The 24121-nt window shown below is 38.3% G+C and overlaps 1 protein-coding gene across 1 annotated transcript in view; it reads right to left on the reverse strand.

Annotated features, from left to right (window-relative positions):
• Positions 1-24121, reverse strand: part of MNAT1 (MNAT1 component of CDK activating kinase) — a 109564-nt gene that overhangs the window by 59284 nt on the left and 26159 nt on the right. Inside the window, exons 2-5 of the mRNA XM_014071965.2 lie at positions 11130-11282; positions 10009-10082; positions 5875-5978; positions 5050-5190 (exon numbers count right to left, since the gene is read on the reverse strand). Coding sequence (XP_013927440.2) covers positions 5050-5190; positions 5875-5978; positions 10009-10082; positions 11130-11282 — 472 coding nt within the window. The remainder of the gene's footprint in view (positions 1-5049; positions 5191-5874; positions 5979-10008; positions 10083-11129; positions 11283-24121) is intronic.

A 24121-nucleotide genomic window follows, 5' to 3' on the forward strand; every position in this document is an offset into this window, starting at 1 on the left:
TCAGATTGGTTCTTCACTGGATTTTATCTGAGGCTGTTGGAAAGTTATTCTCAGCCTTCTCACATAATGAGATTTGTTCTTTATTACAGTGTTATTTTCTCCTTTAATAATTTATCTGCATAAAAAGCAAGGCAATCTCTTTAATACAAAACAGTGTGCCCATTTATTCAAATGGATAAGAGTTGCTCAAAAACTTACTTAAAATTTAGGACATAATAATAATATCACCCAGGCTAGCAAAAAGCAAATAAAATTTCATTCAGCATTTCCTCTGGTTTCCTATGAATTAGTTTCAATACTTCAAAGCGTTTCCTGAAGTTTTCTTTGAGAATGGTGGACATAAGCTCAAAATCATATCATGGCAGGTAGTTGATTTTCTTCTTCCACTTTAGCTTAACTTAGAGCTTGCCTATGAATAGCTTATGGTCTGTTCTGCAGTCAGCCTCTGGGCACATCTTTGCTGTTATAACTGAACTCTTTCACCTCCTTGTGTAAATAATATAGTCAATTTGATTTCTGTGTACTCCGCCTGGTGATGTCTATTTATATAGGTGGCGTTTTAGTTATCTGAAGACTGTGTTAGCAATGAAAAAAAATCATTGGATTGACAGAAACTACTAAGCCATTCTCATGCTTTATTTGTTTCTTAAATCATACAGCACTATTACTTTGTTCTTACAAAAAAAATCTCCAATTTTGCTCCAATATTTCCAACCACAAGTAGCACATCCTGCTTGCATATTGCATCAATTTCAGATTAAATTTGACCATAAAACTTGTCAACCTCTTATTCTGCATCACTGAATGGAACATAAATTGTATATTAAAGGGGTGCCTACAAAATCCAGAGGGTATTATTGCACTGTAGTATTGCTATTGCTATATCCTTCCTAACTATGAAAGGACCATAGTTCCTTCTTTATTTTTTTGTTCCTGAATATAAAATGTTTGTTTTCTGAGTGATAGTGTCCAATTCCATACATTTCAGTTAAGTGTTTCTTAAGAGGGCAATGGGCAGTCAAATTCCTTTCACTATTTTGAGCTTTCCAATGTTCAGGCTTCTAACATTCCATGTTTCCACTTTAATTCTACTTTTACAGTTTCAGATTCTCTTTTCCTTAAGAAATTGGAGCAATTGAATATGGATTCCAGCTTACTGAAACAGAATTGGAACCTGAATCCACTTACCATAAAATATTTAGAATAAAAATGAAGCACTTTTTCAAAATAGTTTCCATTTGGTAGTCAAATTTGTTTCACAAACTGTGCCGTGCATATCACACATTTTATAATGTGAAAGGATTGGTTGATCTACTTGCTGTAATTCCTGAGAGATGACAGAAGAGACATAATTTCCTATTCATATAATGGAATTGTTGGCTTATTATAACTTTTGAAATGCATAAATGGTCTCCTTATCACATAATAGACAGCAAATAGATCAGTTATGGGATAAAATATGTTTTTGTGCCTAGTTGTTTTTCATGTAATTGGTAGGTTCTACTTTAACAGCAAAAAAGCTCCAAAATATTATATCTATACATTAGGAGGCAGTTTGGCATCGTGGTTAAGGCATCCAGATTAGAAAGCAAGAGAACATAAATTGTAGTCCCTCCTTGGGCACAAAGCCAGCTGGATGACCTTGATCAGTCAATTTCTCTTAGCCCTAAGAAGGAGGCAATGGCAAACCACTTCTGAAAAACCTTGTCCAGAAAACTGCAGGGACTGTCTAGGCAATTTCTGAAAACTGGACAAGAATGAAAAGAAAATAATTATAATTCCTCGTATTGAATAAGAGTCTTGAGGAGAATATTGAAAATCCTTAATACTAATACAACTATTTTAGAATATTTAAGCATATTTTAGAACCAGGAGTATTCTTCAAAATACTATTCTTCACAATAATTGACTTTTGAAGTGAACCTTAAACAAAAAAAAGATTGAGAATAATTTCTTTAGGGGAAGAAAAATACCTTTTTTTTTCTCCTGCCCTTCATTTTACCTTTCAGTCATTAACAATATATTTAGATATGTTTAGTAACGATGTGTACCCAGATGTCTTTCAATTACCTATTTTGGTCACATTCTAAAGATTATTTATAACTGCTCTTTTCTGCAAGGCATTTGGCAAAATGGATTTCCAGTAAAACCAATTGCTTTATAAGAAAACAATGTTCAGCTCATCTAAATTAAACGAGCATTTAAATTTGAGTTGGAAACATTTTGGTGACTCACTATAAGCTTTCTCTCCCTTTTCCTCTCTTAAGTCATTATAAAAAGTAAACTGTTAGTGATAAAGCTATTTTGAATTGACCTTCATAGTTTGATTATATGTAAGGTACATCTACATTAAGTAATGCTTCCTCTATATGTTCTTCCCTTGCCACATGAGAGCAAGAGATATTATCTTGTTCAGTATTCTCCCACTTAGGAAGAACCCTCCTTTAGGAGGGCCAACAGAGTAAGAGACTATGCTATACTAATTACAGTGAAAGACTACAATGAAGTAAAGTAAAACCCTCTCTTAGTTATAAAGCAGGCTGGGTGTGTGGAACAGGCAGAGTGTGGAGCTAGTCACCATCTCTCAACTTAGATTGTAGAACTTCCTACCCTAAAGGTTGGTTCCTTCAAAAAACTAGCCAAAACGCTGGAGGAAGTCCAAGAATATATTATGTACTGGCTGAACTTTGACCAAACAGATCTTCCCCTTCCCCATGATATCCTCATGATCTCTTCTAGAAGATCCTCCAAAAACTATTCCAAAGGTGCTTTTTTCAAGAGGCAACTGAACTTTTTGGTTTTTCTTTGAAGACGTTTTGTTTCTCATCCAAGAAGCTTCTTCAGTTCCGACTGGATGGTGGTGGGGAATGGAATAAATCCAGTCAGAGCTGAAGAAGCTTCTTGGATGAGAAGCGAAACGTCTTCAAAGAAAAACCAGAAAGTCCAGTTGCCTCTTGAAAAAGCACCTTTGGGACAACCATGACCTGGATGGCTGAGAATCTCCAAAAGACTACTTACTGAAGATTTAATAAGTAGATGTATTTTTATTCTTTTTTTTATTATGACTTTGCTACATTCCACCTGCGATCTATTGTTAATAAATGACTTAGTCATTTCACTAAAACAAAGTCATTGACTGGTTTCACCAAAAAGAATGCTTAATCAAATCTGTTAACAATAGCAATATGGCAGCTACATTTGCACATGTGCAAAGATCGGGAAATGGTTGAAGACATTTTAAAGTGCATAATTACTGGTAGAAACAAAGTTGGTGATATATCATTTGTTATGAGGAATTAATATGAAATAGACATGAATTATTGTGACAATGAGTATGCTTATACGGAAATGAAAATACATTAAAAGAAATGTAAAATATGGTAAATAAAATAGGAATCAAGTCCTCGGACTCTAGAATACTGAAAGGTGGCTAAACATTGCCAGGTCCTTTATTGTTTAACTTTGAGGAGAACTATGGAATTGGGGAGGTGCCAAAGAACAAGAAAAGAATGCAGACGCTCCTTTTCAAGAAAGGGGGAAATAGAGAATCCCACTAAACCTAACACCAGTACCTGGTGTTAGAGACAGTAATAAAATGGGTCATTTGAAACCATCATGAAGATAATGTTATGATTTCTAAGATTTTAGATTTTGTAAAAAAAACTAATAATAGTAAGTCATATTAAAATAAAGCTTATTGTCTCCTTTAACACAGTAAATACTTTGGTTGACAAGAGGAATTCTGTGGATATAAGCTACCTAAATTTCAGCAAACTTTAGGCAAGGTTCCACTTAATATTCTCAGTGACAAGTTGTTAAAATATGGTTTAGATCACGGGTGTCAAGCTTGATCGTATCACGCGACATATTGTTACTTTTGTGACTTTTTTGCCTTTGTGGAGCCGGGGTAGGTGTGGCCTGCATGTGACACATGCGCCCCCAGGCTGCATAGCCTATTTTTCTTTGCTTTTTTCACATTCTTTCAAGTTGAAGCTGATTTGGAAAAATTTAATATAAAGAAGGACTGAAGATGGATAGGAAATGACGTTTAGAAGAAATATATTCTCGTTTTAGTTCTTTAAAATTGTAAACAAAATTCATCCACAGCTTTAAAAAAATATACTATAGGATAAAGGCTAGGTCCAGCACGCAACTTTCCCTTACTTACTTCCAACAGGCTTGCTTAAGTTAAAGAGAAGCATTTGCACTTATAGCTTTGAAACTGCTATTTTTAAGAATTCAGCTCTAGATACATGTCCATCAACTTGAAGCCAAACAACTCCAACTTCTTGTCCTCATCCTCCTTTCTGCAGTAACTAACAAAAGAAACAATCAGCAAACTACGGTACTTGGCTTCGCTCTGTGTATTTTTCCATGCTAACTGGCTGGTCTTTCCAAGGATGCTCTCTGCTGCCAGGTTACCTACCAATCCTGCCAATTTTGAGATAAGGATGATAGTTTAGGCTTTCTTAATAGTTTTTGTAGATGTAGTTGGCTCCTGCCTTATTCTCCCACCTTTCAATTTAGTTTTAAAATATATCCATAATTCATTCATTCATTCTCTCTCTCTCTCCCCGCCCCTCCCTCCCTCCTCCTTCCCTCTCTCTCTCTCTTTTTCACACACACACACACACACACACACACACAAATTGATAACTAATTATAAAGAGACAGAAAAAGAGAAAAGGCAGTTCTCAGAAGAAATCCAATATTCTACTCCAGCTCATTCAACCAGTATAGAGTAAAAATACTCCTATTCAAATCCCTATATAGTCCTGAAATCTCAGGTTTTGTTAATCTGTTAATCAATTCCATAGGATTGTCTAAGAAATAAAATATCACAGGTGTTTCTTGAATTTCATAAGCAAAGAGCTGCAATGATTTCAAAAAGTAAAAGAATAATAAAGGAAACTCTGAGTTAATCCTTTAGTATTATTCTTTGGTGGCAGGAAAAAAGGAATAAACCATACAAAAGAGAAATATAATCAGTCCGTTTCAAAAGTCAGTAATAAGTAGTTGCTTATTAAACCTGTCTCTTTCATTACTTACCAACTTATCCAGAAGTTCCTGTTTATTCTTCCTCTTCAACATCTGTTGCATTTGTTCCTCCTTTTGTATAAGAAGCCGCTTCTGTTCTTTCTCCTGCCGTTCAACCTCCAGTGCCTCTTCCAGCTCCTCTTGTTCTCGAGACTAAGCAGAACCATAATAATTAATACTTCTGAGCTGAAACATGTTGAAGGTACAGGACTAGGGCAACAGAAAACCTGAAAAAGCAGCTAGTATCTACACTTAGGAAAAGTCAACTGTGGACATCAAGGACATTATAAAGGTTTTTGTATTTTGACACAGACGGGGATCTGATATAATCCTTTCTCATAACAAAATAGCATTTAAAGAATAAAAACTAGGGTATAAACCTTCATTTCAGTTAAGTTATTTCATGAGCTTTTCAGACTAACGAAATAAAAGTACCAAGGTCCTATTTCCTTAAGAAATAGGCTAAATCTCATTGTCAAACATTCAAAACTAACAATAGAAATACGTCCAGATAATCTGCACCTCCCTTACTTGTTCAATTAAGGATTAGATTACATCCACGTTTCAAGAATTCTAAGCAAAGCTGGGAAGAGAAACCAAATATACTTATGTTTTTCCTTATATGTCATGAACACCTCAGTCTACTCCTTTTTCCCTGGTGGTTTGTTGAAATGACAATGCAGTCATCTATATCCTATATCCTAAAGTCACCAGATAAAGGAACTCAAAAAATGGATTAGCGGATGGAACAGATGCATTTAAATATTTTGCTATGAATTACGTTGTTTCAATTAATTCAGAGGGAGAAATGACACAAGCAAGCCCTACACAACTTACCAATTTGATCTTATTTTTATGAATAACTTCTTTGTTTTCTTTCTGGTATATTTCCATTTTCTTTCTTATGCTTTCTACATCCACATTGTTGGTGAGGTTGAATACTGGATCCACATAGATTAAAAAAACAATGGAGAAGGGGAGGGGAGGACAGCTATATATCAGTAAACATTAAAAGCATTGCCTTTGTTCCAAGAATAATATTGCCTAAAATATTCCTATCTTTAAAATAATAGTTACTATTAGAAATTTTGGAATAAGCTTCTTCTAAAAATTGGTGATGAAATTATCACCTTCTACATTCAGGTACTTTTATTTAAATTTTGTTTTGTCCTCAGTTATTCCATAATTCCACCAAGCAACAGTATATTTAATGTGGCCACTGCTGAAAATATAGTCACGGGATTATACTAAGTGTGAAAAATGCAAAATTCAAGCATTCTCTAACATTTAACTGTACAGGAAAAAAGGCAAGTCTCTGGAAATGGAATGAATTTTTCAACAATACACATGTCAAAGTCTAGATCTGATTGTATTTTTCCCCCATTATGTTTCTTATATAATGTCACATTATAATTTTTGGCTCAACCATACTTGAAATTCTTGGTAAAGTTCTAGTCACTGCCCAATTCTCATAAGAATATTGGGAAGCCAGAAAGGATGCAGAAAATAGTTCAGACAGACGTGTCTAGAACTAACCCTGTGGTCAGAATAAGGCAGCTACTTATAAATTTATATACTTATAAAAAAGGCAGAAAATTGTTAAAGTTCACTGAAAAGTTCAGTTTGTTTCATTTTGGATTTTGCATAAGTATGCCAGAACTTCAGGTGAATTCTATCAAACAATCAAAAGAAATCAAAAGAAGAATGGAATGGAATGAATAAAGTTTACTCTATTTCATTATTTCATAAACAAAATAATCCAACATGTGAAAAATATAGAAAAGCAATTGTCCACTAGATTCTATAATGGGTTGTATCAATTTTCATCATAATAACCACCTTCTCCCATGTGGTTCTAATCCATTCTCCATCATGATAATTCACAGGCCTTAAATAATCTCTTTCACAAAAATAAGATTTTTGTGGAAGGGGAAAAAAAAGAGAAGAACTTGTGCTGACGTAAGCAAATAAAAATACTACTAATATGATAACTTCCTATAACTGGTGTGCAATATTGTGTCTTGTTGATGAGTTACCTAGAAATGGAAAAATAAGGGACAAAATAGAATGCAAGAGAGAGTGAATGAATGAATACTATCAATTAACTTTTTATCAGGGAACAGCATCTATGGAATGTCCTCAGAAGCAATTAACATAACTAGCTTTGAACACTCATGTGGCACCTACTCACAACTTAGCACTTCCAGTTAGGCTAGGACTGCAATTCCCAGAATACCCATTTGCCACCGGGGAGAGAATATAATGACCATGAAGGCCCATTTGTTACTCTATTTCAGGAAGCAAATTTCTCAGGTTAACGTTAGTACAGATAACTGTTATGCAGAGAACTTAGAAAAGTCTTTCTTATGTGAGCACAACATACATTTCCAAATAAACCTATCTTAGGCCTTCCCAATCTGAAGGAGAAAGGAAAAAGAAGATAGACAAGTGTACTTCTGTCCATCGCTCTCTCATTTTTTATATGTTGGCCTGCCTTTAAGATGTTAAGATACAGCACAAATCTCATTGTTTTTAACACCACTTTCATATCTGGAAAAAAAAAACCTCAAAAATCAAAAGAACATTCCAATTTAACTTGTAAGGCTGTGAGCATGGGATAGGTGTGTATGTATGCATTCAAAACTACTCAGCACAATAACTAGACAAATTTCTAATGTGGGGAGGGGGGATCAATCCAGCTGCGGCACAAATCTCCAACCACAGAGCTGGGTGCTCTACCTCACTCAGTGTGCTACCTCACCAGAAGAGGGAGCTGCTGGTCTTTTGTTCAAGCTGTTTGGCACCACTGGTTCCAGAAATGGCCCAAAAGAATTACCACTTATCATCCACCAAGACTGGATGACAAAAAAATAATAACAATCATTGTACTTCAACTCACTGTATAAGGTTTCCCAGTCTGAATTGGCTCTTCAGAATTGGAATGACTTAACTTCTGATCAAAATGACATTTGTACTAGCTTCATGCTAATTAATTAGTGTGTTAGCTCGCCTTCCTGCCTGATCATATCTGATATCAGCTTTGCTTCACCTGTGTCAGCTCTCTTGTCCAATAATGACCAGTAAATGCTTGCTTGCTTGTTTGTTTCAATGTATATACCATCCATTTAGCCTGGAGGTATCGCTGGGAAGCTTACAATCATTAAGAACAAATGGAAATATTAAAAATGAAAATAATAAATAACATCAGTTTAAAATTAGCTTTAGGGAAGGGAAGGAACACAATATGATGCATAGGAAGGGCAGGGGAGGGGGAGGAGGTGGGGTCTTATCCACTCGATTAACTACATCCATAATGATGCATCCCCATTGGGGTCCCAGGCCAGTTGGCAGAACCAGGTCTTCAGGCCCTTTTGGAAGGTCAAAAGATTGGGTGCAGATTTCACCATGAATAACATAATGTTCCAAAGGGGAGGAGCCACATCTGAAAAGGCTCTTCCCCTGCCAGCTGGAATTCCTTGACCAATGGAGTCTACTGCATGCCCCTAATGCCAATACAGCTAACCCATCTATCCTGGTAACCTGGATCCATGCTATGAAGGGCCTTAAAGATGATAAACAACACCTTGAATTGGACCTGGAAGCAAACTGGCAACCAGCTCATGGAACAGCAGTGTGCTTCAAGCTCTTGGGAAGCCCATAACAGTGTTTCAAGAACTGTTCTCATGGATGCATCCTGTGCCCACTGCAACATCTAGATAGAGTGTACTTCAAGAGTAGCCTCATGTGGAGTGCACTGCAGTAGTCCAAGCAACACATGACCAGGGCTTGAGCGATTGAGCACAGGAACTTATGACAGCTTGATTATTTTTTTGAATACAACAGGAAACAGGACTATTGAAACTAAAATAAATAATAGTGGCACTGCAAGTCACCAACCTTGTCAGATAATTTGTACTCACACTAATTTGTTAATAATCACCCCCCCCCCTTCTTTTTATGATATAGTTAAGAGCAGGGGTAGAAACAGAAAAAGTAAACAAATAAAATTACCACACAAAGCCAACAGCAAACTTTAATGCCCAGATCGCAAAGCAAGAGCTAATAGATCCAGGGGATTTTTTAGTGGGAAAGGTTTGGGGACACATGGCCCCAAAGGTCATGCATATCTCGCCACCTATAGTCAGATAACTGCTGTGAAGGGTAAGGAGAGGGGGATTTGATTGGAATATGCAGACTAAAAGCTCACTGGAGTATAGCCATAAATAGATGGAAGGCATTAAATATTAACAAGACCTCAAAGAGCACATACGCCTCTCCCCTATTAACACGCCTTGGTCTCCAATGCAAGAAAGATCCTATTTCCCACCCAATCCGTTAGGTCAACATTCCCCAATGAGAATGCTGTCTTACAACGGCCATCAAAATGGGACAGGCCCCAAACCATAGCATCTGTAGGCTTAAAATCCAACAAAAGAGGAGAAGAAAAAGAGAGAGAGAGAGAGAAAGAGAGATTTCATCTTGCTCTTTAACTTCTGTCCTTTTGCATTGCCAAAATGGTACACAAGGTCAAATGTGTCAAGCCCTCCGGGCTACTGTACTTGAAGAAGCAAGAGGATGAGAAGGGGTACATATGGCTACTGTCATGGTGAATAAAGGCAAAGGGAAGCCAAGATTAAGAACTGAACGGTATTCCTTTCCCCTTTTCTTCCAGGGAGTTTTTCTTTTGCAGTCCCAGCAATAACCTACAAAGCATTTTTATAACCACATTTGCGGTACATGTTTCCCACCATACCACAACCCATCCCTACTCTGACTACTAGAAACATTTATTACCCAGAAAGATCCCTCGAATTGAAGAGCTCTTGATTAAAAATGCAAAGAGAAAGTAATTAGCCAATCATCAAGTGCTCCAATAAAGATCAGTGTAAAGAGGCTCAGCTTTAACGTTCAATGAGGCTGGCAGGAAATAAAAGCATGCAGGGCATCTAATATGCACACATTAGAACTTACCAATTTCTTCTACTTCTTCCAGGAAATCATTGTATTCTGCTAAACTGGGGAAGTCATCCTCTCTTTTATTGTATCTTTGCAAAGAGACATACAAAAAAAAAACCACACACACACAATAGGATTACATCTGGGCATTCAAAAATATAAACTTCTGACATTCTTTCCTCAGCCTTTTTGAGAAGCCGAGCATTCAGATTTTATCTAAACTGATCTTTTCTGAACCTTGAGTGAGTCAGCAGCTAATAAAAATGCTTCCCCAAAGTCAACAGACTACAGCAATGACAAATGGGTAGAGGTTCTAAAGAGCTAAGAAAACTATAATCTCAATTAATGTCATTTCATTTAAAGGTGATATGCCTTGAAAAAGATCATATAAGCCAGAGACCAGGTAATGTCTCATAGTTTTAAATGGTTATGGTAACTTTTATAGCTAAAGAGCAATAAAGGGGAGGGGGAGTAAAACAATACCATTTTTGCTAGATTTTATGCTCAGAAACCTGCTTGTTTTTGATTAATTCCATGTAATAACAATAGCAATAGCACTTAGACTTATATACCACTTCATAGTGCTTTATAGCCCTCTCTAAGTGGTTTACAGTCAGCATATTGTCCCCGACAATCTAGGTCCTCATTTTAAGGATGGAAGGCTGAGTCAACCTTACACCAGTGAGAATTGAACTGCTGGCAACTGGTAGAATTAGCCTGCAATACTATATTTTAACCAGTGCACCCCCATGGCTCCTGTGGTGGGACTGTCTTATCCCAGAGGGACTGGCATAGGCACCTGAGTCCACAAAGGAGGTTTCAGCCAGGATATTCCAGCTGGCCAGGAGAAGAGCTTTCTCTGTTCTTGCTCCTGTCTGAAACTTCAAGAATTGACATTTCCTGCCTGAAATATTTACATATGGAATGATATTTATGCACAAATCAGGTGTCTTTGTTTCTTTGTAATATGAGAAACCAGAAAAAATACCTTCCTGGGCAACTTTATTGAGATCCAAGATAAGAATATTTTGCAAATATTTTAAACAAAGCCTTTTCACAAACATGGCTAAAATGAATTTGGAAGTTGGCACAAAAAAAAAGGTGGATTCTCTTAATTGAAACTTTCTGATACTTACATTTTCAGCACCTTCTTACGGATTTCCACCTCCTTGTCAACAGCTGGATCCTCAAAGAGTTGTACTCTGAAGTTGCTCTTCCGCAAAGGGGTATCACACTCTTGGCAATTCCCAGATCCCCGAACAAACAGCAGCTCCACACAGCTTTCACAACTGAAAGAGAAAAACCACTTAATGCTAAAAATAAATAAGTAATAAAATAGACAGGTGGTCCAGTAGATAGCTTCATATTCATGTTTTCTATTTATATTCAGAGGGGAGGGGGGACATAAATCTATGCCTGAAAGAAAAGAATAACACATTTTACAGATGTGAAAGATTCCAGAGAAACAATAATCCAATTACTTGGTATAAGCAGTGGCTTAAGCATTCATCACAAAAAGATGAAATCAATATGGCTGATGAAGGACTCTCTCTCCCCTTCTCAAGAACCAGCAAAGGGAGAAATGTTCAGAAAGTGCTTTTTACAATCTCGAGACAGAGATAGTGAACCAAATTAAGGGAATTGTAGAAGATCCTCAATTCTGCAGTATTGTAAGCAAAGAGGGTTAAAAATTTCATTTACTTCTCATTGTTAAGTAAGTCAACCCAATTCATACTTCTAGGGGTATTCTCATTGGAGATTTTGTATTTCTCCAAAAACTGTGTGGTATATTCTTGATCTAAGCCAGGGCTATCAAACTCCCGGCCTATGGGACAGATGCATCATGTGCTGGTCACGCCCACGCCCAGTTTAGTAAAGGGGAAACAGGTCCCAATATGTCACATGATGACGTGAGTTTGACAACCCTGATCCAAACTAAATTAAAAAAACAAAATCTGTACTCAAGTACAATGGGAATAAAAACGTGTATTTCGCCATAAGAAAATTGATTGTTCCTACTGACACAAATGGAAGTTTTCATGTTTCCCTTAAAAAGAATTTGAGACCTAATGTTGTTGTTTTATTAAAATAGGTGCATTAACCTCTACTAGAGATTTAATATGTTCCTTGTTTCTACTTCTTTTTTAATCAAAAATGTGCCTTTATAGACCAGCAGCACAAGGTCCGTCTCTTTGGAAGTCAAACACAGTAAAATAGTAGGGGCTGCCCGAAGTCCATAGATTTATCTATTCCTGACATAGGGGAAGAAATTGAACCTGTATAAAACTTTGCAATGTAAACTGCTCTTGGCTCCCTGTTTTAGATAGTCTGTTACTCCTTTCTTCCAAACCAGTTTTTTTTTTACTGCAATTTCCCTAATAGTCAATATTCTGGGATCATTCTGAGTATTATAGTATTATCACCTAAGCCCTAAGATTTATTTTACTTTGCAAATCTTGAAGATCATTAATATCTCCCTCATAATTGAGGCGATGAAGAGCACAGTTTTACCTGGGGGAAGCATTTCAGTCAGTGAAACTTGAAGTGACAGTGAAAGGGATACTGCACAAGCTCCTCTCCCAAAAGGAGAGATTGCTCTGTCTTCTGAATGTGAAATGGCACTTTTTTTTTTGTAAAAGCCAGTCAAAGACAGGGAACACTCCTCACCTCTGGTCTATAAAATGAAAACTTGCACAGCAACAGTTAGTTTTAGAATGTCACAAGAAAGCTAGTTAGACTAGATTTCAGGAGGAAGCAAAACTCTTGAAATATGCAATTTCAAATACTCAAATCAGTACCGACTAAATCATCATCTACTATTTTAGCCCAGGGAAATTGGAAGAAAAATAACTTGATCCATGAATATCAACATACAGAACTTCAACAACTTACAGAAACCAATTTGTATACATTATACAAAAGGCTAAATATCTGTTCTGACCTAGGCTTCCCAAGAGCATGAAGCAAACTCCTTGTCCCGATAAAAACCCCTTTTATTAATTTACTGTGTATTCTGCTCATTCACATCCAGCAAAGTCTTTCAAGGGAAGATTTACAGTCACAGACCTTATCTGGCTTGGAGAGCTGACAGCCAATATCTGAAAACTTGGCAAGGAGTCTAGGAGAGTCATGAACCAATTAAGCACTAATTCTTACTAATTCTAAGAACTAATTATCTCTTGCAAACTCCATTCCCCTTTCGCTCTTTTATTTCCTCTGGGAGGGGCCATTCATCATCCACCTGTGGTCTTACTTCCAAGTCAACTCCTGTTCTTTAGCTGTTCCCTTCATCTGGCCACTCTGCGCATGCGCACACTGGGAACAGGCTCCAGCTGTTCGTCTGCCTCACTGATGTCTGACTCTGAAGGCAGCTAATTACTGGCATACGGCTCTGGCCTGCTCACTGCCTCCGAGACAGAGCCCTCATCAGAGCCTTCCGCAGATTCCAGGACTGGCCCATGTTCCTCCCCAACCTTCTCACTGTCCAAATCTGCTGCCAGCTCTGCTGGCCACTGGTGGGCCACAACAATATTGGTAATCAGATGGGAGGGGAGGATAGTGTGATACAGGATTCTAATAAAGAACCAGAATTGAAAAGCTAAAATGAGGAAAGTTCAACAATTCATAGGCTCTAGACTACAGGCCAGCTTTCCCAGCCCAGTGTCCTCCAAATGTTGCATGCTGGGTTGGAACGGCAGGTTGAGCAAGGCATCATAAAATAGCAGCAGCACTTAGACTTATATACCGCTTCACAGTGCTTTACAGCCCGCTCTGAGCGGTTTACAGAGTCAGCCTATTGCCCCCAACAATCTGGGTCCTCATTTTATCCACATGGGAAGGATGAAAGGCTGAGTCAACCTTGAGCCTGGTGAGATTTGAACTGCCAAATTGCAGGCAGCCGGCAGTTAGCAGAAGTAGTCTCTAACCACTGCAGCACCGCGGCTCATAAAATCATCTTGCCAAGTTTAGAATGAGCATAAGTGCATGCTCGACAATTTCTCATACAGATAATTTTTAGGAGGAAAAAGAAGCAAAGTTAGGACAAATGCTTGTTCTAAACATGCATAACATCCAAATGGTCAATGTGTATATGGCAAATTAAAGCAACTTTAACATTCAGAGCATCATCTTTGTTATGTATAATCAAAGACCAATAATAATTTAAAATATTCATTTTAAAATACACCAATATGTGAATGTAAATGCAGCCAGATATATCTGAATAACACATCAACAAAATAATATTTTTAAAAAAAAATAGAAATGTACATTGAGCAAAACCCTACCTTCCCCCAAAATGGTATATAAAAGCTAAACAAAAATAAGGTCGAAATAAATGTTAACATCTCTTTCCCATTTAAGCTAAGATATGCTCTTCTCTTTAAAGGAAAAAATTGAATCCAGTTATTGCAATTAAAGGCTATGCAAGAAAAAGAAACAATCTGGAGTTTCTCAGTAAAACTAATTGGATAAATAGTACATCCAACTTTTTAAAAAGAGAGAAAATAAGTGCTTTGCATAACTAGTTTATATAAATTTATCACCACAAGATGACTATAGCAGCAGAAAAGACAATGTGATACATCTCTGTGAGACTATGGGATATCTCTCTCATGAGAGTTAACTATATGAGTACCAGCACTGAGATCAACAATAGCAGAAGGCTGCATATTACTGACTTCTAAGAAACAGGGTTAAGAATAAGATTTTACTTTGGTAAGGTCTAGCAGTGCTTCTTCTATATTGAGAGGGTTTTTTTGAATATGCATTAGGTAACGATACCATGAAGTTACCAGGTGTTTTTTTTTCTCTACACCTGGTAACCTCATAGATACATTACCACTACTTTTTTGGGAACAATATAGAACTGGTTTGCCATTGTCTTCTGATATCTTCTGCTAATCTTCCAATCCTGAAGATGAAACTCAAATACTTTGGCCACCTAATGAGAAGGAAGGACTCACTGGAGAAGAGCCTAATGCTGGGAAAGATTGAGGACAAAAGAAGAAAGGGAGGACAGATAATGAGGTGGTTGGATGGAGTCACTGAAGCAATAGGTGTGAGCTTAAATGGATTCCAGAGGATGGTAGAGGACAGGAAGGCCTGGAGGAATGTTGTCCTTGGGGTCGTGATGGGTCAGACAGGACTTCGTGACTAACAACAACAAATCTTCTGCTAAAGACACCATTAGAATAAATAATTTTCTTTTTGACTGATAAAACAAATTCTTCTATTTTCATTGAAGGTTTCAGAACATGACACAATGAGTTGCAATAAAAATCATGTTTGACACTGAACCATGGTTACTCATACCTGACTGTTATTTATGTATAGCAACAATTTATGTGGTCCTTGCAAGGCCAAAACATCATCAATAGAAATAATTTTTGCTTCTTTCCTCCCCATCTTTTAGTCTAAGTTGTAATCTATATTTTCATTGTGATTTTATTGTGGTTTTATGAATTGGTATACATAGTTATGGTTTTATTTTGATGTTGTAAGCTGCCCAGAGTCACCTTGCAGTGAGATGGGCAGCAAACAAATTTAATTAGTAAATAATAAAATAAATCTCAGCCAGAAAGAAGTTATAAATGACATTTTGAAGGGGGATATAAAAGGAATCAAAGGAGCAAGGAAATAGCAAATGATAACATATAAATTTGAACAAATGGAGTGCCACATATTTTAGCTTCTGTCCTAACTGGAAGTGAGTTAAGACATAGCAAACTCAAAAACCCTGCTGCTGCGGCTTTTCCCGCTGCACCGCTGTGGAGTGTGCACCTGGAGTTAACCAGGCAATGACTCCAGTCCTCTCCGCTGTTTTGCAGGTAGAAGTAACGGACTTTGGCTCTGTCCGTGTGAGCCAGATCAAGGCAGCTGTGACGGATGGACCGGGGAGCCAGCTGAACCGTTTGCTGTCTTGCGAAGACTTACACAATGCCAAAAGACCTTACTGTGAAGATGAGCAAGAATCCAAGGAATGAAGTTTAGTCTTTGTGTTCTAATTTCTGAGTCACTGAGGAGTTATCTTCCAAACACCTCTCTGAGCCAAGACTGGGATAGACAGGCAAGAGTGGCATGACTACAGAAGATTGACAAGACTCAGTCTCAGAGCAGAAAGACAGAGTTAACACATTCCTTGGATTCTCCTCAGCACACAGGAGAAAGCACGTGTTTTAGTGAGGAAACAAAAAGAAATGGTCAGCTGCAGGAATTGAGGCAGTATGGTTTAGTCACCAGAGGACTGAAAATATGGACATGGGATGAAGAAAGGATTGGAGAAAGTACAGGCCTGTGAGCATGGAATTTATGCAAGAGAAAAATTATGTTTCTTTTTCCCCCGACTGTCTGGCTGAAATGAGTCCTGTCTGAAGTACACTGCAACCTATTTCATCCAGACTGCAGGCAACTGCAGACCAGAACAAATAGTCATACCTGCATTGTTGGCAAAACACTGTGTTTTAAAATGGGAACATGGAAATCTACTGGGAACATGGAACCAATTAAGACTGATCTTATCTAGAAAAGTTTGTAAATATTTCATTTTTCTGAGCAATAGCCTCCCTAAAAAATCCCATTGGACTAATTTGTAGTTCTAGTCTGTCTGACTAGAGCCGTGATGGCGAACCTGTGGCACGCTGAGCCATTTATCAGGACACGCAAGGTGTTGCCCTGTCAGCTGGCTAGCGTGCATACGTGCGCTGGCCAGCAGACTTCGGCGTTCTTTTGAGGCCATTTTTCACCTCCGGAGCACAAAAAAACGGGCCTACAGGCAAACCGGAAGTTTGTGGGGCCGGTTTTAGCCCTCCAGAGGCTTCAGGGTCCTTCAAGAGGCTTCCCTGAAGGCTCCGGAGAGCAAAAAATGACCCTGGTTTGCTCTTAGAGTCGTATTTTGCCCTCCGGAGCCTTCAGGAAAGTCTCCTGAAGGCCCCTGAAGGCTCTGGAGGGCTAAAACCGGCCCCACAAGCAAACCGGAAGTATGTTCCTGAACTTCCAGTTTGCTCGTATGGCCGGTTTTTTGCACTCCAGAGGCTTCAGGAAAACTCCTGAAGGCTCCGGAGGGGCGGAGGAGGCTGTTTTCACCCTCCCCAGGTTCCTATAAAGCCTCTAGTGCCTTGGGAGGGCGAAAAAAGCATGCCAAAAATGGGGGGGGGGCGCTGGTCATGCGTGCTTGTGCGCTGGGGTTGTGCGTATTGCATTATGGGTGTGGTACACCCGCACACAACCCCCCTGAGCTCCCCCTGCTTTTGGCACATGCGCCAAAAAAGGTTTGCCATCACTGGACTAGAGGGAGAGCTAATTTGTGCATTTTGCAATGGAATGCTTCTTTCTTATTTTTCACATGTTACACAATGCAGAAATAATCATTGCAGGTACTGCCTTGTATATTTTGATACAGTCGCAGTATTCCAGAAAATAATTCAATGCCTGCAGAGATATGACAACTGATAACAACCCATACAAGTATTCCACATATGATAAACAAGACATAATGAGTCTTATAATCCAGCATATATCCAGAGTAGAAAATTGGAGAAAGTTCATAATACCTTGTTCTTCAGGGAATGTGAACATACAGTACCAACATTTATCCATTTGCATATTGTTATAAGTATTCACAAAAATTACCTACTTCCAAAATTAATACTTTACCCATATATGTAGTTTGAGTTATGTATATATAACAGAGAAAATAAGAATGAAGGTCAGTAGCACCAAATGTTGGATTTTGGCCATGTGGTTCAAATCTCAACACAACCATGGCATCAAGGTATTCTGTGCAGTAATTACTGTTATATCTCAAGCTAACCCACTCATAGGACTCTTATGAGAACACCAAGAAGAATAATGTTACTGTCTCAACTATCTGTACTACTGTAACTAAAACTGAAAAATTCAAGGGGAAAAGGCATTTTGATACAATTATTTTTTTTAAAAAACCATTCTTCATCTACAACAATCAATTGTTATTGCAGGAGAGAGTTATTCAGGTCAATTAAAGACACATAATTGTATTTCCATATATTATTCCACACACAGAGACATTCCATTTGGAATCAGATCCTGATAAATGATATAACAGAAGTAGATGCATCTGTGTCTAGCTAACCATTAAATAAATTCCCCAGATGAAAACAACAAAAATGCTTTGCAAATGGCGTCAGTCTTTCATTTTACAACTATGCTACAATACAGAAAAAGAAGAGCCAACTACATAAATTCCCTACCATCTCATTTCATTTTTATCTTCCATAGTTGAGATCTTTTGACGAACAAATGTTAGCATTCAAATGCATACAGATGTTTGAACCAGTCATCGTGTAGTGTCAGGAGAGGAAATAAAAGGATGCAACACAGAAGAGCAGAGGCAAAATGCTCATTCCTGTTTCTCCTCATTGGGACATGATCAGATAAGAGAAACAAAGATGCCAGAACAGCTGGAGACTAAGCATTATGTGAGATGGGGAACTAAGCAAAACTTTGAAATACAAGAATCAAGACATATGAGATCACACTGTTCAAAACACCTAACAGGACACCACAAATGTTTTCTACAATGCAGAACATATTTTAATGATTACTATCAAGATCATGAGAAGTCACAATACTGCTTTATACTGCACTAGTGAAGCCACACTTGGAATACTGTGTCCAATTCTGGTCACGATGATTCAAAAAAGATGCTGAGACCCTAGAAAGAATGCAGAGAAGAGCACCCAAGATGATAAGGGTTCCGGAGGCTAAATCCATATGATGAGTAGTTAAGGGAACTAGATATGTATAGCCTAACAAAGAGAAGGTTTGGGGGTGACATGATACCTATCTTTGATACTTGAAGGGCACCTGAGGACAGGACAAAAAGCAATGGGTAGAAACTCATTAAAGAGAAATCCAACCTCAAACTAAGAAGAAATGTACTGATAGTAAGAATAATTAATCAACAGCCTCCTAGCGTTGTGGGTGCTCCATCATTGAGATTGGACAACCATTTGTCTGAGATGTGTATAAGGTCCCCTGCATTGGGCAGGAAGTTGGACTAGAAGATCTGCAAGGTCCCCTCCAGCCCTATGATTCTATACTTCCACTCTGTTATTACACTAACATAGTAATGGTTAACCTTTTCGGCACTGAGTGTGAAAGCTGGAGCACGCACGTATGTACGCCAGAGCATACAACCCAGAAGAGAGCAGCTGTCCAGTGTGCATGCATGCAACGGAATCTGGAAGAGCAGCTGGCCACCACGCACATGCTCAGAGAGAGGGCTCTGCGTGCCACCTCTGGCATGCATGCCATAGGTTCACCATCAAAGCACTAACACATCCAAAATAGTAACACTACAGTAGTAGTAGTAGTAGTAGTAGTAGTAGTAGTAGTAGTAGTAGTAGTAATATGCATACACAGCAAAGTGAAATCACAGCTGGCAGTTCCTTGGAGTTGGCATTCATATTCATCGAGTTCTTTCCAATGTTGCAATGTATTCATGTAGCATAAATGCAGATAGCAATAGCAATAGCAGTTAGACTTATATACCGCTTCATAGGGCTTTCAGCCCTCTCTAAGCGGTTTACAGAGTCAGCATATTGCCCCCAACAATCCGGGTCCTCATTTTACTCTCCTCGGAAGGATGGAAGGCTAAGTCAACCTTGAGCCGGTGAGATTTGAACAGCCGAACTGCAGAACTGCAGTCAGCTGAAGTAGCCTGCAGTGCTGCATTTAACCACTGCGCCACCTGTGCCATCAATATCTTGTTCAATGTTGCACCCATAGTGCTAATAACCAATGGGATTATCATATCTGGCTTACTTTATTTTATTTTATTTTATTTTATTTTATTTTATTTTATTTTATTTATTTATTTATTTATTATTTATACGATTTATAGGCCGCCCTTATGCCATAATCTTTCAACTTTAATTTCCAGATGTTTATTTGTTTGTTTGTTTATATATTTATTTAGTAATTTTTATGCTGCCCATTTCCCCTACAAGGAGACACTGGGTGACACCCAAGATGCTTTGTAATCTTCTCTTAATTCTTAGCTTTCTATTCTACTATCTGCTGCTATTGCCACATCAATTACCCATACTTTCTTCTTTCTAAGTGTAGTGATGTGTGATGTGCCAAGACTTAACAGTTTGAAAATTTGACAATATTTTAACCTGCTTATTATCAAGTATTTTTTCATCTTTAAGTTCCTACCCATTTTTATTACTGGTAAATGATATTTTTTACAGATGTTCCAGGGAATCACTTTGGTGACTGTATTATGTCAGTGTTTATAATCAGTTTTGCAATCTTCTTGCTCAAGCTGAGCATATGATCTACTGTTTCTTCTGCTGCTTTGCATAATCTGCATTTGATTATATATATTTTTTTTATTTCTGGCTTTGACTGTATTACTTCAAACAGCCTGCTCTTGAGCAGCCAAAGTTAAGACTTTGAGGTTTTTTTAAATATTCTAATTGCAAGGGATTGCCAGGTTATTATCATTATTTATTAAACTTGTGTGTGCCTGATACTCTGGGCAGCTCACAACAATCAAAGAATGAAATCAATAATGAAATCAACTAAAGATAAAGAGAAAAGATAGCAAGCCCAACAGATCAGATTGAATGCAGTGAAGGATCTCATTCTCCCTTGCCAAAGGCCTGGGTTAAAAGCTTCATGGCTCTCTTCTAAACAAGAACCAAGTTGGATCTCAAGGAAAACCCCATCCCAGAGGACAGGCACTGCTACAGAGAAAGTGCACTTCCAGGGTCCAAATAGATAACATTGTTTAATCAAAGAAATCAGAAAGAACAAGTAGATTGCACAGATACTATGTAGATTTCAGGGTTACATACTCTTCTATAATTTTACTAGAATTCGGTGATCTACCAACCAGATTGTGATATCAAAAACCTACTGCTTAGAATGACTCCAGAAGTAAACAAAGCTAAGTACTTTCATGGGAAAAGGTTATTAGATTTTTCTTTCAAGGAGAGAGGAGAAAAGGAAGTTACTTTGTTATTGCTATTTTTTTTTAAAAGAACACAATATCTACCTATCAATCTGAATGCCTTTCCACTGGGTTTCATTTTATTCCTCTTCCCTCTCGTCCCTTTTTCTCTATATACTGTATGTGATAACCTGAACTGTGAGTCAGAGGGCAGGAAGAGTCATACTACTGAACTTTATTACTGTAAATTCACTCTAGGAGCCCTTTTACCTAAAAAGCAAGGTTAAGAAGTCTTTGAATAAATACATGCAATTAGCATATTGACTTTTGCCACAAATCTGAATGGTATTTAAAGCTAAATCAAGAATAGGCTGCTTGATGTCTGAGCTCCATCAATAAATCTTCCAGAATGTGCCAAACTTCAATCCCTCCTGCATTGTTTCTTTAAAATATGTGTTTATTTAAAAAATAATAGAATGCCAAATATGCCACTAGAATTCTTCTTGGCAGTATTTTACAATCTGTCAATTGCAGTTTGGACCAGAATCGCTCCTCTTCCAATTATTTCAAAGGGAAGTGATCCCATGGGGTAATCAAAGACCTCACCCCATTTTTTTAAAGATAGCTATTTTACTTTATGAGGGAAAACAAGTAGTTACACAATATATAAGCAATGCCAGGTCAAACACAAAATTTACCCAAGTTACAAGAAGGACCACTTCAAAATCCATTAGTAGATTGGGCAAACAAATGTAGTAACACACCCATGGAAAAACAATTTATTTCAGTATGTCCTCCTGGAACAGAAAAGAGTGTTGGCTACAAAATGAAACTTTTAAAAATGAATAAAGCACATTACAAAATCTTGCACCTTTGTCTTTAAACATACCTCCTTCAGTTCACCTGAAACAGTCCAATATTAATTGTCTCACGGTTGGCACAAGCCAAAACAAACAATGTTGATGAAAGATGAATTCAATAATCAAGAATGCTGCTTCTAGCAACAAACCAGTTTGTTGCTCAACCTTCTTCACAGAGAGAAACTTAGAGCCTGTTCCTCAATGTTTCTTATTAAGCCTCTCCTTACTCTGTCATGAAAGAAAAGTAATGAAAAGCTTCTTGCATCATGGACTTTTCTGAAGTAAAGCAAAAGATCAATTTTTAACCTTCCTCTGGACTTCATCGATCTGATACCCTCCATGTGTACTAAACTACAATTGTCATTATCACCAGCATGCATAATCATTAGTAATGCTGTTCGAAAGTGATGGGAGTTGTAGTCAAGTGAGTATTGTTTTCTAATCTCTCAACCAATTGCATTTAGCTCCATCCTTATCTCCTTTTCCCTCTTTGTCAAGTTCTCCCAACAATTCCATAGTATCCCTATTATTGTTTCTTTTCATTTATATCTATAAATGTTCTACTGTTCTGTGAACAATATTGTAAACAATAATGTGTACTAAATGATTATAGAAAAAAGGTAGAAAAGTCTGCACTCTTTACAAACAAATAAAGAGAACATGGGTGATAAGTTCTGAGTTACTAACTTGGAGCCAGCTAGATGGGTTCTGACTGCTGCTACTACCGGTTCACTCAGGGACGCGCTTCACGCGCACATGCACTTGATGCACACTACTCGTGCATGCGCAGTACTTTAAAAATGCTTCTGCACATGCACAGTAGCAAAAAACAATCAAAAAACCAAGATAGAACCAGTTCAGGGTGTGGCAGGCCGAGTTACTACCTACTCGGCCAAACCGGTCCAAACCGATAGGAACCCATCTCTGATTAAAACCATAATACAGGCTGTACAATGGGGGTGTCAAACTAAGCATCCCTCAGGGTGCTTAGATCTGGCCCATGAGCCCACCCTGGAAACAATGAAGGAACAGCCCATGGTGCCTCCCGGGCTCTGTTTTCAGCCACAATGGCCTCCTGCAACCCTCTGCCAGTAAAAATGGAGCTTGGGGAGGTTGCGCACAGCCCACCCAGGCTCCATTTTTTCCGCTACAGCTTCCTGGAGCCCTCTGCCAGTGAAAACGGAGCCTCAATGAGTGCTGTCGAATTGGCCACACCTTCCTGACCACGTTCCCCCCAAACACAACCCTGATGCGGCCTTGAATGAAATCGAGTTTGACACTCCTGCTATATGATAGGATTTGATATCTAAAATATCTGGACAAAGCAAAGGAAGGAAACATATTTTATTTATTTATATACGTACTTAGAAGCCACTCAATCACTGACAGATCTAGAAGATTTCTAGCATTCATAAATCAGGTTAAAAATCTAAGAATAACAGAATAATAATTAAAACTTAACAACATACATAAATACTAGGGACATGTATCATAATAGCCTAAAATACTAATACCATAGGGAACAATAGTACAATATCTCAACTGCCAAGGCCTGATGAACTAGTTAAATAATAATGTTATTCTGTGACCCTTCAAGAAAAGAGTATAAAGAGAGCCTATTTTACAAGATCGTACTAGAAGAGAAGATATCGCTGGGAATTGACTGTCTTGCAAATACCCAGATCCTGACTGACATAGAGCTTCAAAAGTGAAACCAATATTTTGAATTGCACCCAATAGACTAGTGGGCCCCAGCCTTTTGGGTATCAGGGACTGGTTCCATGGAGAAAGGTTTTTCCATGGACCAGAAGGGGCGTGGCTTTGCATGTTCCCAGCATATCATGGGTGGGACTTTGCTTTTTTGCGTGTCCCAGTTGCTGGCATGCCTTGGACCAGTGCGGGTCCACAGGGAGCGGTTGGGGACCCCAATACCATTTCCCCTAAAATAAGATCTATCCCAAAAATAAGCCTTAGCACATATTTGATGTATACGCCTAATATAACACCCCCCCCAAAAAAAGCCCTACTTAAGAGCCTGCACAGCAGGCCACCTGCCCATTCTATCTGGTTGCTCACAGTGCCACAGCCACAAGGCGGGATGGTGGAGCTGTCCTATGTACCCTGCACAGGCTTACCTCAGGTCCCCGTAATCAGGCCAGCCATGCCCCAACACCTTCCTCATGGCAGCAGCACCAGCAGCCATGTTCAGCCAGAGCTCATGTGGTCACAAGCCCACTTCTGCTTGCTCGCAGCCACAATGGAGCAGGAGGCTGAGTGATGTGTTGGTGCCACAGCCATGAGAAAAGGCAGATGTTGGGGCATGGATGGC

The sequence above is a fragment of the Thamnophis sirtalis genome, unplaced genomic scaffold (genome assembly GCF_051295495.1).
Source record: "Thamnophis sirtalis isolate CommonGarterSnake01/CBP01778 unplaced genomic scaffold, rThaSir2_p1.2 scaffold_1, whole genome shotgun sequence".
Classification (NCBI taxonomy): domain Eukaryota; kingdom Metazoa; phylum Chordata; class Lepidosauria; order Squamata; family Natricidae; genus Thamnophis; species Thamnophis sirtalis.